Consider the following 15528-nt stretch of genomic DNA (forward strand, 5'->3'; position numbering starts at 1 on the left):
GAGTCAAAGCATGGTCAAATGGCATAGCTGTGCATGCATGCTGGCCCTCTCTGTAAGCTGTAACTCTGCCACTGTGCCTCTGAGTCACTGTGCTGTGAGGCCTTAAAACTTAGCTCAAAACATTCAAAGCATTTAACCCTCCACAAACCCTCAATGCTGTCGCTTTCTGTACCACAAATGGTAACTGTTTTCAACTTACTATCTCCAAAACCTGCCAAATTCACCTCCCATTTTTAACACACTCATTTATGTTTTCACCCTTCAGTATTAAATTAACCATCACCATTTCAACTTTTTAACTGCTTCCCCTTGGACCACTACCATTTATTTATCTGCAGAAGAATATATAACTTTGTTCCTACATGTCATGAGTTCATGAGTTGAGAAGAAGAGAACAATAGATATGTTAAATTGCATTCACGTTACTGATATTTGTTTACCCTTTCACTGCCACCAACTCGCCAATAGAATCATACAACCATAGAAATTTTATTATCGAAGTTGTCACCAAAAGAAAATGGATTTATGTGTCTTGTTATCATGCTCATGCATTGGATGTTGAGATGACATCGTTCCAAGTGCAAGTTCTTAGAATCTTCCCAAAACTTTGTTTATCATTTAATAAACATGGAAGCGAAAGGGATTGGCCTAAAAAGGCAATCTTCGCATCAGTTACCCGTGGGGTAAAAGAAAGAAACAAAAGAAAATGACCTCTGTTGGCAGTTTCAGCGGCTTCACTTACTCCCAAAGTGTGAGCTGGTGTAACTCGAGAGACAGTACATTCCTTCTATTGAACGCTAAATTAACATCTTGTGACAACACACACCAGTTCCATTTAATGTAAACTTTAATTCTACACCATTTCATTTAATACAAACCATATCAACATCTTTATTAAACTTTAAACATATGTCTACACTCTTACATCTATGCTTTCTTAAAAAGAAAAGCATCCTTTTAAAACAACTCTTTTGTTTTCATAGAACATCATCTCATGGCATCAACGATGTGATTTTTTTTAGAAAAGGTGAAACATTTTCAAAAAATAGGTATATTTGATGTATGTATAAATGAATAACGACAAAACTTATACTCAGTTACTTAAATTGTTTAGTTTTATACAAATACTAATTCGTAAAGGTTTTACATATCACATTCTCTTATTAATCATCTTATTAGAAGATAGAATCAAGATTTATTAGAGAACATAAGATTAGTGAATATAAATACAAACATGTTAGAGTGGGTTGTAAGATGTAACAGTGAGAGGGGTCCCAAGTAGAATTTAATAGGCTCTTTGGTTGTGCCTCACATCACATATCGATCCATTTTGCACTCTTATAATTTCCATGTTGTTATTCTTGGTCTCATGGCATGCTTAGAGATGTACAACTCGGAGCACAAGGGTCGCCATCACCATCATCACTGCGCTCCAGTGAGTCCCAGAATTTCTTTCTCGAACGACTTTGTGGATGCTCAGCAAGCCACAAAGCAGGAACACAGCAGCGCCAGCAGATCAGAGGCTCCTGCAGTGTCCTCAGACTTCGAGTTTTCTGTGACCAACTACTCAATGATGAGTGCTGATGAGCTTTTTTTCAAAGGAAGGTTGTTGCCCTTCAAGGATACCAAGAGGGCCACCACCACTCTCAGGGAAGAGCTCCTTGTGCATGATGACGACGACGATGAGGGGTACCAAGACTTCTCTCTCAGGCCTCCCAAAGGCTCCTCCACTAGGTGGAAAGGCTTTCTGGGTCTTAGAAAAAGTCACCTTGGATCCAAGAAGGTTGACAAGAGTGAAGGCTCCTCTGACACAGCTGTTGAAACAAGAAGAGCTGGTTTGTTCAATGAAGGAGCTAGGCTTAATGTGAATTCACAGGTTAGTTCCCCCTCACATGTTTTTATTCTTTGAATCTGTGTTACAACCTTGTTCAACCTCGAAAGAGTGTTGCCTCTCATTTATGTACATTATTTTGATCATATCATAACTTACATGGATCTCCTACATTTAAGGTTTTAGTGTGCTTGTCTTCTAAATTTTTGCTGGAGTTAATGTAGATCTTTTATATTTTGGTACGATGCAGGAGTTGTTGAATGAAGGAGGATCAGGTCGTAGGGATGTTGAGATTGGGTTATAGAGTTAACTGAAGAAGGTATTGGATTTGTGCTGTGTAGGAACAGGAGTGATACATGGCCTTTCAATATGTATTTATTTACTGTTGGTTTTTTGTTTTCATCTCTCTTTGTAGGGTGACGGGGCATTTTTTTTTTCCTTCAGTTTCAGAACCAAACCACGGCGGTGAAATTATGCTATTAGGCTTTTGTTTGTCAGCTTTGATTCTTCCATAATTCTCTGATTTTTGGTCCACCTAGTGGTTAGGATTTCACTGTTTGTTGTACAAATTATTTGCAGTTGAATTGAGAAGGCCAGCAAAAAGAAAAGGATTGAATCCTCTTTCTTTACTTTTTAGTGTTGCACCTTCTTAAGCTAGCGATATTTCAGTCTTGGTTAAAATCTTCCATTGTTATATGCATGAGATGGATGAAGGAGAGTGGTGGGGTACGAAATGTTTGTACGTGAATTCATTTCATTTGGCTTTAATTAATGTTGGGAAGAAAGAAGAGTTTTTGGTTCAGATCTCTTGCAAACAAACCCTACCTTGTCAATGTTACTAATTTCTCTTCAACGTCATCATAATCATAGTAACTTGATTGATTTATAGTGATAGAATTTGAGCTTAGAGTATGAATAACATGAACTTTACACATTATCATCTCCATTGAACTCTTAACCCAGGATTAGCTTGTGGTTTCTTCCATACACCAATCTCTGTTCTCCGGTTCCTGACCAGTTCCGTTTTGAAATTTCACACAACCAGTGTTGGTTGATTTGACCCATGTGTTTGACCAAGATCCCATTTTCTGTTGACTGGACTTGTTACTGACGTGGCTCCATTAACTGATGATATGTCGTGCTGATGTGGCAGACACACCCTTCCATAAGCTTTTCTATTCTTTCCCTCACAACCCCATCTCTCTTACCAAAGTCTCTCAACCTCTACATTAATTTAAAATTATTATACTTTATCATGAAAACAGACACATAAACTCCAATTACAAAAATTAAGAAAAATACTGAAACTTTTAAACATTTATATTTAAAATACTAATATTTCATTTTCTATTTCTTTTAATGCTCTCTCAATCTTTGGTGTCAGTATTTGAAATTGCAGTGGGGAATTACAATCTTTAATGCTCTGTTGGTGCTTTGAAAACGTGAATGATGCTTGTGCCCAACTATTACCTCCAGAAGCTCGTATTCAATACGTAATTGACTTTTTATGAAATATTGAATTCAATATATCTAGAATTGAATTTTTCAGTTGAATTATATTAAGTTTGTGTTTGTTTCTATAGATAGAGTAAAGAAGATAAGAACAAAAGAAAGAAAATTAAAAAAAAAGATGTGTATAGTCATTAAAAACACAAAAATTGAGATTTATATTTTCTTAAAAAATAATTTATGGAAAAATTTAATATATAGTCCATTATTTTTTAATATAATTAATTATGTCATTAATTTTTTTATTAATATTTATGTAGTTCTTTATTATAATAAACTCAATAATTAAAACTAAAATTATTTAAATTAAAAAATAAAGTATTTATAATAAATAAATTTATTTAATATTTTTTTTCTCATTTCACACTCTTTCCTTCAATTTTAATATTTTTTATTTTCTGCAATCTTCCTTCTTTTATTTCTTTTTTCATTCTTTTCTCAATCCTAACAATTTAAATAATGTATTACCTCATTTCTTTCCTTCCAAATCCACTAACTTTACAATCTATTGATAGAATTAAAATGTTAATTAATTGCGTGTCTTGAAAATGAATAGACAAATTACTGTAAAACTGAACCAAATTTAAAAGTAATTTGAAATATCTAAACCAAATTACATAATTATTTAAATAAAGAACTCCATGATTAGAATTAACTAAACTAAATAGAAATATTTTAAATTATTTGAATTAGTTCAAACAACTTCTGTTTAAGATCAATTCAATATTTGTAAACTAAATTAATATATTAATTTAATATTTTTTTAACAATTTAACTTTTTTAATACAATTCAATTTATTTAATACCATTTTCATTTAAATTAAATATTGTGTAACATTCTTATAATATTGAGGTTGACATAAATTGTGTCTATGTGGTGCATTAAAAAAATTATTTTATACCTAATAAATTAACATATTATTTATAGAAATGAATATTTAGTTCACATCAATTCATATTGTATACAAACTTTGAAATTTAAGTTCATTTGAATGTAACAGATTCAGTAAACATACTTTATTAATCCCGTGAATTTTTATAATCTATATCATATAAAGAAAATACACTATTTAAATTTTTAATCTTTCTGCATTATCTTTTAATTGGATAATTTTATCTTTCAATAAATAAAGATAATTTATTCTTTTATTTAATAAAATAAATAATTAAATAATTTTAAAATAACTAAATAACTTTTCTTTAAAAAAATAATAATTATATAATTTTTTAACATTATGTTACAAATATATATATATATATATATTAAAGTGTATTAATTTTTTAATTATTTATTTATAAAAATAATAAAATAATAAAAATTATTAATTATTTTCCACTACCATTCCAATGACATCTAAATTTTATTTAGAAAAGAATAATTAATTAAATAGAAAATATAAAAAATATTTAGAAATATTTTTTTTTTCTGACAACAATTAATCAACCCAACTTTTGATTTTTTTTTTTTAAAAATAATTTTAAATTTATGTGTTATAGGTTTATAATTTTGATAATTTTAAAAAAACAATAACATTAGAAATGTTACATATATTTCCTTAAAAAAGGTTTGGTAAAAGAGATCAATATAAATGCTTTTGAAAAAAAAACTTTAGTCTTTTGAGACTATTGAAACAAGAAATTTTAGTATTAAAACAAATTAAAAGGTAAATAATTGAAACTTACAAACTTATAAAATAATAAAATGTTGATATCTTATATATTCACAACTAAAATAAAAGATAAACAAAATAAACAAAATAAATACTAGGTAATATAAATAAAATTGTAATACTTTTCACTTTAATTTTAAAGAAAAAATAATAATACTTTCTTTTGAAAATAAGAAAAACAATTATAAACATAAATTATTTTTTATCTTTTTATTTTTCTCTTAAGCACTAAAGCAACAAAAAAAAAATGAAATGATTTTAATGTGGTATACTAAGAAAACATTGTGTTCCTTTTATAACAATAAAAGTAAGTATGAAAGTGACTATTCCATCGGAAAGTAAATTTTTTCATGTGAAACTTCTTTTCTCATCTCACATTTCTTCTATTTCAATATTTTAATGAAATGAACCAAATTTTCATATCGTGCTTTATTTTATGCATCTTGCTGCTTATTTTTGGGATAGGCAAACTAAAATTGATTCTCATATAAACATGTCAATTCTAATAGACTTTTTCATAACATTAGTTAGATTTTTATTGGTGTAAATCTTTTGCATATCCATAATTCTTTCCTTTATTACTTCTCAAACAAAGTGGTATATTATATACCTATGTGCTTGATAAGTGCCAATGTGTAATTTTTATGATTGAGAAAATTGAACACTTTGGAACTTAATTGTTGCTTAATGTAAGAAAATTATCCTAATATGAGAATTATTGAAGCTGATTATATATTTTTTGAACCAAGAAACAAATGAAGAAATTTAATCTCAATTTTTGTGTAAATTGCAGATGAATATGAAGCATTGAAAGAATGTATTCAAGCTGGCATTGAAAGAAAAAAAAGTAAAAACTTAATTGGATCACAAGAAGATTTAGCTCAAACTAAAACTGTCCAGAGTTGATTAAAGGTGCAGTACAATTCTAGCCCAGGCTAGAATTGCTAGCTCAAGCTAAAACTGTCCAGAGTTGCTTAAAGGTGCAGTACTGATCTAGCTCAGGCTAGAATCGCTAGCTCAAGCTAAAAATGCACCAAAAGATCTAGCTTAAGCTAAAACGGGCTAGCTTGAGCTAAAGTTGATTATATAAATTCTGAAACATAACTCAAAACGAGCGTGGGGAAAAAAATTGGGTTTTTATAGAGAGAGACTAGTGAGAGAAAGAGAAGAAACCTCTGATCTTAGGAGAAGAACTTGCTTAGATCAACCCTTCTTATGCAATCCAGATCAAGAATGAAGATTGAAGGAGCTGTCATGAGTGTCTAAGTTCTTTCTAACTTGGGATTGAATGTAATTTACCTTGATCAAATGTATTCTTGGTGATCTATATATAAAATTCTCTTTTCTACTTGTTCTTGGTATTTTCATTTTATGCTTATTGCTTGATTCTGTCTGATCAATAGAGTCTTGATTTTGATCCTTAAATTTAACTGGAAAGTACCTTTAAGGATCTGAAATAAACGAAAATACTTGATAACTTGTAATGCTAGGAATAGATTCCAGGTTATTGATTGCATTATAATTTTGTTCCTAAAGTTGGACGATTTGTTAAATATCTGAGGAATCAGTGTTTGAGAAATTATCTTATGAATTTCATCTGTGAGGAATCAAGATGAATGACTTTAAATTAAGCATCAAGAATAAGTAGTTTTGAGTATTATATATTGTATTATTCAAAAAACAGATGATTGAGATAGACGCAATTCAATCCCAAGTATCTTTCTCTATATTTGATAAGTTGGTTTTGTTACGTCCTGAATCAAACCCTAACTCTCCGAATTTGGTTATGAACAAAGTCTCAAAATTATTTTCTATACTTAATGAGTTTTATAACAGAACATCTTAATTAGAATTGTTCCCTGTGGGTTCGACATTCGTACTTTAAAGAGTACTATATTACAGTTGATTCGGTACACTTGCCGAGAAAAATCAATAAGTTTTTGGCGTCGTTGCCGGGGAACAATTTCTTTTAAGAATTTCTGAAGTATAACTCATTGAGTATTGTGAATATTTTGTTTTCTTTGTGAATAGACACTTGTTTAGATCTTATTCTTTTATCCTGTGCTAATTCTTGCTTGAGTTGTCTTAGATACATGTTATTGAGAGGACAGGTTCCTGAAGATCAATTGGAGTTTGATCCAGAAATTGAGAAGACAGCTAGAAAAAATCAGAGCAAGAAGAGAGAAGAAAAGAAGAAGTAAGGACAAGCAAAAGGAGAATCTTCCAACACTCTCAACTCACACAATCAAACAGAGTTCCAAATGGCTGAAAATAGACAAAATCCACCTAGAAGGACATTAGGAGACTATGTTATGCAACAAGGACCAAGGCATTTCTCCAGCATAGCCATACCTTCTGCCACCAAATCATTAGAAATGAAGCCAGCTTTTCTTAGCTTAATCAGCACTCATCAATTCACTGGAATGGATCATGAAGACCCTTATACTCATTTATCCACATTATATGAGTTGGTTGTGACCATGGGCTTCGAGGAAAATGATATTGAATTTGTTTATTTGCGTCTATTTCCTTTCTCACTTGCAGGAAAAGCAAAAGAATGGTTAAAGTCGCATCCAAACCAGAGTCTAAGTAGTTGGAATGATGTAGAAGAGAAATTCCTACACAGATTCTTCCCACTCTCTCGATATATCAAGGCTAAGTCTGATATCTCCACATTCAGGCAAGGGCCAGATGAACCTTTTTGTGAAGCTTGGGAACGCTTTAAAGTGATGTTAAGAAGATGTCCTAATCATGGCTTTGAGGATATTGCTCAGTTGAACATGTTCCACAATGGTTTGAGGTCTGATACTAAAATGATCTTGGATGCTGCAGCATGAAGTACACTGATGAGTGTTGATGCAGAACAAGCTACAAGAATCATTGATGCCTTAGCCTCAACAGATTACCAAGCTCAACACGATAGATATACATTGCAAAAGCAAGGGGTGCTGGATCTTAATACTTCAGACGCAATTTTAGCACAAAATAAGATTTTGACTCAGCAAATTGAGGCATTAACCAAGCAAATGTCAAAACTGCCTCAACAATTACATGCAGTAAATTCTCCCTCAATGCAAAATCAAGCTTTGAAGTGTGATTTTTGTGGGGGAGATCATCTTAATGGCCAATGCTCTTACCAAAATTCATCAGAGGAAGAGGTTCAGTATATGAATAATCAAGGAAGGCAAGGTGGCTTTGCATATAATTATCCAAATAACATGACTCAAGGATGGAGGAATAATCCAAATCAAGGATTTGGGTGGAAGCAAAAGGCTGGATCATCTAACAGACAAATTCCTTATCAACAGCAACCACATTATCCTTCCATTCATGAGAGAACATCCAAATTAGAAGATACTTTTGAGAAGTTCATGCAAGCCTCTCTATCCAATCAGAAAAATACTGAAGCATCAATAAGAAATTTAGAGACACAGGTGGGGCAATTGGCTAAACAATTAGCTGATAATCAAGGAAGTCAATTTTCAGCCAATACACAAACCAATCCCAATGAGCATTGCATGTCTATCACTACTAGAAGTGGGAAAGTTATAGGAAAAGAAGTTGGAGATAATTTAGTTGTTGAAGAGGAGGTTTTAAAAGATATAAAGAGTGAAAAAGAACAAATTTAGTGTGAGGGAGGAGAAGGAAGGAATAAAGAAGATGTTGTAGATATGGGAGAGTGTACTGTCCCGCCCCCGGGCGTTGACCAAAGTCAAAGTCAACGTCGGGGCCAAGGTCAACATGTGGCGAGACCCTGCAAAGGGGTCAAAGAAAGGAAGTCAGCAGAATAATTAAACGAGGCGTCGCTAGGACAAGGCGTCGCCAAAGAAGGGCATCGCCTTAACATAGTGTCGCCAAGATAAGGCGTCGCCCAAGCAAGGTGTCGCCAAGATAAGGTGTCGCCCAACAAGCCACCAGCAATGTCACTCCCCGATACCCGTGGGTAGGAAAGACCACGGAGGGAGTGGCGCCATGGAGGCTTCGGTCGCGCCAAGCGCAGGAACAATGATAAAGTGAAGAGAAGGGTGGCTTCAAGGCCATAATACTAGCGCCAGTGGAGAGCAATCTGACTCGCGAAATGCCCATGTCACCCTAGAGAGGCCCTTGGGATAGATACGACTCATGAGAGGGTCACGCCCAGGGGTAACCAGGTGCAGGGTACGAGAGGAAGGTAGATACGCTCTCAAAGCGAGTGACTAGAGGTTTGGGGGGATGAGTTGGCACCCAAAAAGTCACCCCTTGCGCCAGATGCACTCCAAGGAAGGAGGACTCACACGACGAAATACCCCTGAGTTGGGTCACGGTGCTGTGAGGCCCTCCATGTGTAATAGCAGCCAGGTCAGAACAGAAACATCAATTTGTCAGGTATGAGATAATTAAAGTTTACGTTTCGAGCGTTTAAGGGACTTTAAATGCTTCAAGCGATTTAACGTCTTAAAGGCGTTGAACGTTTCGTAACCTTAAATGCGCTTTAAGACGCTTTAAATGCTAGAGTCGTTTAAATAGAACCTTGAATGTTGGAAACGGGGTTTAGACTTTTGGCAAATTTTCCCAGAATACACTCTAGTTGCTTGCTCGAGTCTTGAGGCTACGCACAAGGGACTAGAGAAAGGTTTTTTGCCAGAGGAAGAAAAGATACACAATACACAACTCTTTTTAGAGTTTTGGTGTTTCTTGCCAGCTGACTTGAGCGTCGGAGTGCAAACGGCCGCTAGGGCGCCCATTTGTCCTTCTTTGCAGGTGTTCACAGATTGCCAGAGGGAAGGTGTCCTTAGCTGACGGGCAAGGTTGCGCACAAAGACGTCCCCGAGTCAACCGGTCGGAACAGAGAGAAAATAGAAAAAAATGAAAAAAGTGAGAAACAAGAGAGGAGTGTTCCCATCAAAGATGTACCTTATCCACATGCTCCTACAAAGAAATGCAAGGAAAGACAATTTGCAAGATTTATGGATATTCTCAAAAGATTGCAAATTAACATTCCATTTACTGAAGCTTTAGAGCAGATGCCTACATATGCTAAATTCATGAAGGAATTATTGACAAAGAAAAGAAAGTTCAATGACCAGGAAATAGTTGAATTGGAAGCTGGATGCAGTGCTATAATTCAAAAATCATTACCACAGAAATCCATAGATCCTGTGAGTTTCACTTTGCCAGTTACCATATGAAATCTCACTGTTGGAAAGACATTATTGGATCTTGGAGCTAGTATTAATTTGATGCCTTTATCAATGCTAAAGAAAATTGGAGATGTAGAAGTGAGACCAACAAGAATGACTTTGCAGTTGGCTGATAGATCAATCAAATATCCACATGGAATAGTTGAAGATTTGTTGGTAAAGGTGGATAAATTTCTCTTTCCAGTAGATTTTGTTGTTATGGATATTGAAGAAGATGTTGAAGTACCTTTGATATTGGGAAGACCATTTATGAAAACTGCCAATTGATGTAGACAAAGGAAAATTAAAGGTTTGTGTTCAAGATGAAGAAGTAAGCTTCAATGTTTTTGAAGCAATGAAGTATTCAAATGATCAAAAAGAGTGTTTCAGAGTGGATGTGATTGATGATATTTGTTTTGAAACTCAAAAAAATTGTTTAACAGTTGAACCTTTAATGAAAGTTATCATGGATAGTATTGAAGACATAGATGAAGGGGAAAGAAAAGAAATACAAGACGGTGTTGAAGAGTTAGATAAGGCTAAAGAGATTCTTTATGATGTTAGTCAAAAGCAAAATCTAATCAAAGAAGAAATTTCTCAACCTCAGAAGATAGAATTGAAACAACTACCAACTCATTTGAAATATGTTTTTCTGGCAGAAAATGGGGAGAAACCAGTCATTCTCAGCAACTCTCTAACAGCAGAAGAAGAAGAGGAAGTAGTGAAAGTGTTAAAGTCAAATAAAGGAGCAATATGATGGACTCTATCTGATTTGAAAGGCATAAGTCCTTCTTATTGTATGCACAAAATTCACATGGAACAAGACTTCAAACTTGTAGCTCAACCTCAAAGACGCCTACATCCTACTATGAAGGAAGCAGTAAAGAAAGAAGTTCAGAAGCTGTTGGAAGCATGGATGATTTATCCTATATCAGATAGTGCCTGGGTCAGTCTTGTGCAAGTAGTTCCAAAGAAATGTGGCATGACAGTAATTCATAATGACAAAAATGAGTTAATTCCAACAAGAACAGTCACAGGTTGGAGGATGTGTATTGATTATAGAAAACTCAATCAAGCCACAAGAAAAGATCATTTTCCACTACCCTTCATGGATCAAATGCTGGAGAGATTGGCAGACAAGGCTTATTATTGCTTTTTGGATGGTTATTCAGGTTATAATCAGATTGTTGTAAATCTAGAAGATCAAGAAAAGACTGCTTTCACTTGTCCTTTTGGTATTTTTGCATATAGAAAGATGCCATTTGGACTGTGTAATGCTCCAACAACTTTTCAAAGATGCATGTTTGCTACTTTTGCAGATCTATTAGAAAAGGGCATTGAAGTTTATGGAGCTACTTTTAGTTCTTGTTTGAAGAATTTAGATACCGTACTAAAACGGTGTGTGGAGACCAATCTTGTTCTCAATTGGGAAAAATGTCACTTTATGGTGAGAGAAAACATAGTTTTAGGACACAAAATCTCTAGCAAAGGGATTGAGGTAGATAGAGCCAAAGTTGAAATTATTGAAAAGCTACCTCCACCAGTCAACATCAAAGGAATCAGAAGTTTTCTGGGTCATGCTGGTTTTTACAGGAGATTCATCAAGGATTTTTCAAAGATTGCAAAACCTCTCTGCAATTTACTGAATAAGGATACTGCATTTAATTTTGATGAAAACTGTTTAATTGCTTTTAAGAATTTAAAAGAAAAACTCATTTCTGCAACCATAATCACTACACCTAATTGGCTTCATCATTTTGAACTTATGTGTGATGCTAGTGATTATGCAGTAGGAGCAGTATTGGGACAAAGAAAAGAGAAAAATTTTCATGTGATACACTATGCAAGTAAAGTCTTAAATGATGCTCAAAGTAATTATACAACTACTGAAAAAGAATTGCTTGCTATAGTGTATGCACTTGAAAAATTTAGATCTTACCTTATTGGTTCTAAAGTGATTGTTTTTACTGACCATGCTGCAATTAGGTACTTGTTGACAAAATCAGATTCCAAGCCAAGACTAATAAGATGAATTCTTCTGCTACAGGAATTTGATTTAGAAATAAAGGATAAAAAGGGCAGTGAAAACAATGTGGCAGATCACCTATCAAGACTTGCAAATGAGGAAGTAACTGCACTTGAATCAGAAGTGATAGATGAGTTTCCTTATGAAAAACTCCTTGCAATTCAAGAAAGGTCATGGTTTGCAGATTTGGCAAATTTTAAAGCTGCAGGAGTAGTTCCTGAAGATTTTGGATGGCATCAAAAGAATTTTTTTTTCAAAGATGCTAATCATTATGTATGGGATGACCCTTATCTATTCAAAATTGGTGCAGATAACTTGATAAGGCGGTGTGTTACAAGAAATGAAGCTAAAAATATTCTATGGCATTGTACAATTCACCATATGGAGGTCATTTCAATGGACAAAGGACAACAGCTAAAGTGTTACAATCTGGATTTTATTGGCCAACTCTGTTCAAAGATGCACATGAACATGTTCAGAAGTGTGATAGTTGTCAAAGAACAGGAGCTATTACAAGAAGGCATGAAATGCCATTGCAGAACATTCAAGAAATTGAAATATTTGATTGTTGGGGAGTTGATTTTATAAGACCACTGCCATCATCATTCTCAAATGAATATATTTTACTAGCAGTTGAGTATGTCTTTAGATGGGTGGAAGCAGCTGCAACTCAGAAAGCTGATGCCAAAACTGTAATCAAATTTCTCAAGAGAAATATTTTCACCAGGTTTGGTACTCCTAGAGTTTTGATAAGTGATGGAGGTTCACATTTTTGTAATGCTCAACTTTAAAAGGTTTTAGAACATTATGGAGTTAGACATAAAGTAGCAACAACCTACCATCCTCAAACTAATGGTCATGCAGAGGTTTCTAACCGGGAAATTAAGAAGATTTTGGAAAAAAATAGTATCTTCTTCCAGAAAGGATTGGTCTAACAAGCTTGAGGAAGCTCTCTGAGCTTATAGAACAACATTTAAGACACCTACATCTCTGTCTCCATTCCAATTGATTTATGGTAAAACATGTCATCTTTCGGTAGAACTGGAACACAAAGCATACTGGGCAATCAAGTTTCTAAACTTTGATCCTAAAGTTGCTGGAGAGAAGAGAAAAGTGCAACTTCATGAACTTGAAGAAATGAGATTCAATGCTTACCAATCTTCAAAACTTTATAAAGATCGAGTCAAATTTTATCATGACAGAAATTTTTTGAAAAGAACTTTTGAATCAGGTCAATTGGTGTTGTTATTTAATTCCAGGTTGAGGCTTTTCAATGGAAAACTCAAATCAAAATGGTCAGGACCATTCCAAGTCAAACAAGTAAAACCATATGAAGCAGTGAAATTGGAAGATCCTGTCTCAAAAAGAAGTTGGGTGGTTAATGGACAAAGATTGAAGCATTATTTTGGTGGTGAAGTTGAAAGGCACACCACTATGATCCACTTCAATGATCCTTAAGTAAATCAGGCGTCAAGCTATATGACGTTAAACGAGCGCTTGCTGGGAGGCAACCCAGTGTTTTGTTTTGAAATGTGTCTTTAATTTTGTTTTGATTTAGTAGTATGTTTTAACATTTGATGTTTTTAAAACCAGTTTGATATGTGAAATGGTCATGTAGGTTTGAAATGTTTGGTGAAATGAATGGATGGAAGAAAGCTTAGAAAGGTTTGAAACTTTTGGCAAAGACAAAATGAAAATTTTCAAGGTAGGATTTTTTATAATGTGCAAGGTACTTTGACGGTTACAATATACAATAAAAATTTTCTACTTGTATCTCCATTAACTTTTGAATTCAGAAAACTTCCTAGCATGTTTGCGTAGTTACCATGTACTAAGCTTCTCTAGACAAAGTTACACCATGTTGTAACTTGGATAACCAACTTATTGTTCCTCTTATCGTTACCGTTTCACAATCAAACTAAAAAACAAACTTAGTATTGACTGTTTAACACAATGTTAGATTGTCTAACACTAAATAAATGATGGTATTGACAGTCTAACACCTGGGCATCTTCTTCAAATTGTATAAAGATTTGGTCAACATGCAAACCAAGTTTTCTTATTCTTTATAGCCTTATAATTTGAGCATATATATTTCCTCTTCTCCATGAAGAAAAAACACTTTTTGCATCCAATTGCTCAAGATATAAATCAAATGCAACACATAAAACCAAAACAACTCTAATTGTTGTCAATCTAACAATCTAACAACTAGTGAGAATATATCACTAAAGTCAATGTCTTTATTAAGAAGTGAACTTTAAAACTAACTCAACCTCATAAAAACTGACATATAAGTGTATAAGGTGAGGTTTGCACCCACTTATATACAATGAAATGTCCTTATCTCTAGTCGATGTGAGATCTCCAACACACCCCCTCACGCCGAGAGTGACACGGCCTGATAGCGGGTGACCTAATAAGCCCAACAAATAATTGTTAGATAGGCTTGAAATGGCTCTGTTACCATACTAAGAAGCAGACTTTAAGCCTAATTCAGTCTCATAAAACCGGCTTATAAGATAAGGTTTGCACCTACTTATATACAATAAAATATCCTCATCTCTAGTCGATGTGGGATTTCCAACAGTCTTCTTTCTGAACATATATCTTTATTATCATTCTAGCATGATACCATTCCAATTGATCATTGTCATATAGTTTAATCTAATATACCCATTTGCAACCAATGGCTTTCCGACCTTTTGGAAGTTAAACAAGCTTCCATGTCTTATTTTTGTGAAAAACTTTTTTTCTTATTACATCATCGTCATCCATAATGAAGCACCTGAACCACTCACAACCTCTTCAAATGTTGAAGGCTCTCCTTCTTCTTTTAGAAGACAATACCCATCATGACTTGTCATAACTTATTGTGAGTGCCAAGATGGTTTAACCTTTTCTCTTGTTGATTGTTAGAGTCTTCCATTTGTAACCTCATTTGGCTATTGTTCTTCATGCTCCTCTTTTGACTCAAAAGAATCATCTGAATGCTTCTTCTCTATCTTTGTCTTCTGAGGTACTTGCAACACAACCTTGTGAGTTTGATGCTTCAGAGTTCTTTTCTCCATTCTTCATATGCCAACAATATTTTTTACATGCATTCTATTGCCACAATGATAGCATTTGAGACGTTTCTTCCTTAGAGACTTTGATCTACCATGAGTTTGACTCTCATTAGAGTCACATTTCTTGATTTTTTTTATCAACAAAAAATGAATGAATAAATACGAGATATTTCAGGGATACCTCAACCCGTATACAAAAGACCTTTCTAAGAAATTCACCCTCCTACCTCATTACATAGTGAAAAGCCTTAAAACAACCTATCAT

General features: G+C 33.9%; 2 protein-coding genes and 1 pseudogene across 2 annotated transcripts; 2 read left to right on the forward strand and 1 right to left on the reverse strand.

The window, feature by feature from the left end:
- Positions 1-969: 969 nt before the first annotated feature.
- On the forward strand, positions 970-2633 carry LOC137808305 (uncharacterized). The gene is made up of 3 exons (XM_068609343.1): positions 970-1876; positions 2082-2150; positions 2247-2633. Exons 1-2 carry the CDS (start codon positions 1370-1372, stop codon positions 2133-2135), a joined length of 561 nt encoding a protein of 186 aa, XP_068465444.1. The 5' UTR covers positions 970-1369; the 3' UTR covers positions 2136-2150; positions 2247-2633.
- A 5029-nt stretch (positions 2634-7662) lies between these two features.
- LOC137808870 (small nucleolar RNA R71) lies at positions 7663-7768 on the reverse strand (annotated as a pseudogene).
- Positions 7769-9956: 2188 nt separating this feature from the next.
- Positions 9957-10457, forward strand: LOC137805680 (uncharacterized). Its single transcript, XM_068605619.1, has 2 exons — positions 9957-10148; positions 10197-10457. Exons 1-2 carry the CDS (start codon positions 9957-9959, stop codon positions 10455-10457), a joined length of 453 nt encoding a protein of 150 aa, XP_068461720.1.
- Positions 10458-15528: the final 5071 nt, after the last annotated feature.

The sequence above is a fragment of the Phaseolus vulgaris genome, chromosome 3, assembly GCF_000499845.2.
Source record: "Phaseolus vulgaris cultivar G19833 chromosome 3, P. vulgaris v2.0, whole genome shotgun sequence".
NCBI classification, from domain to species: Eukaryota; Viridiplantae; Streptophyta; class Magnoliopsida; order Fabales; family Fabaceae; genus Phaseolus; species Phaseolus vulgaris.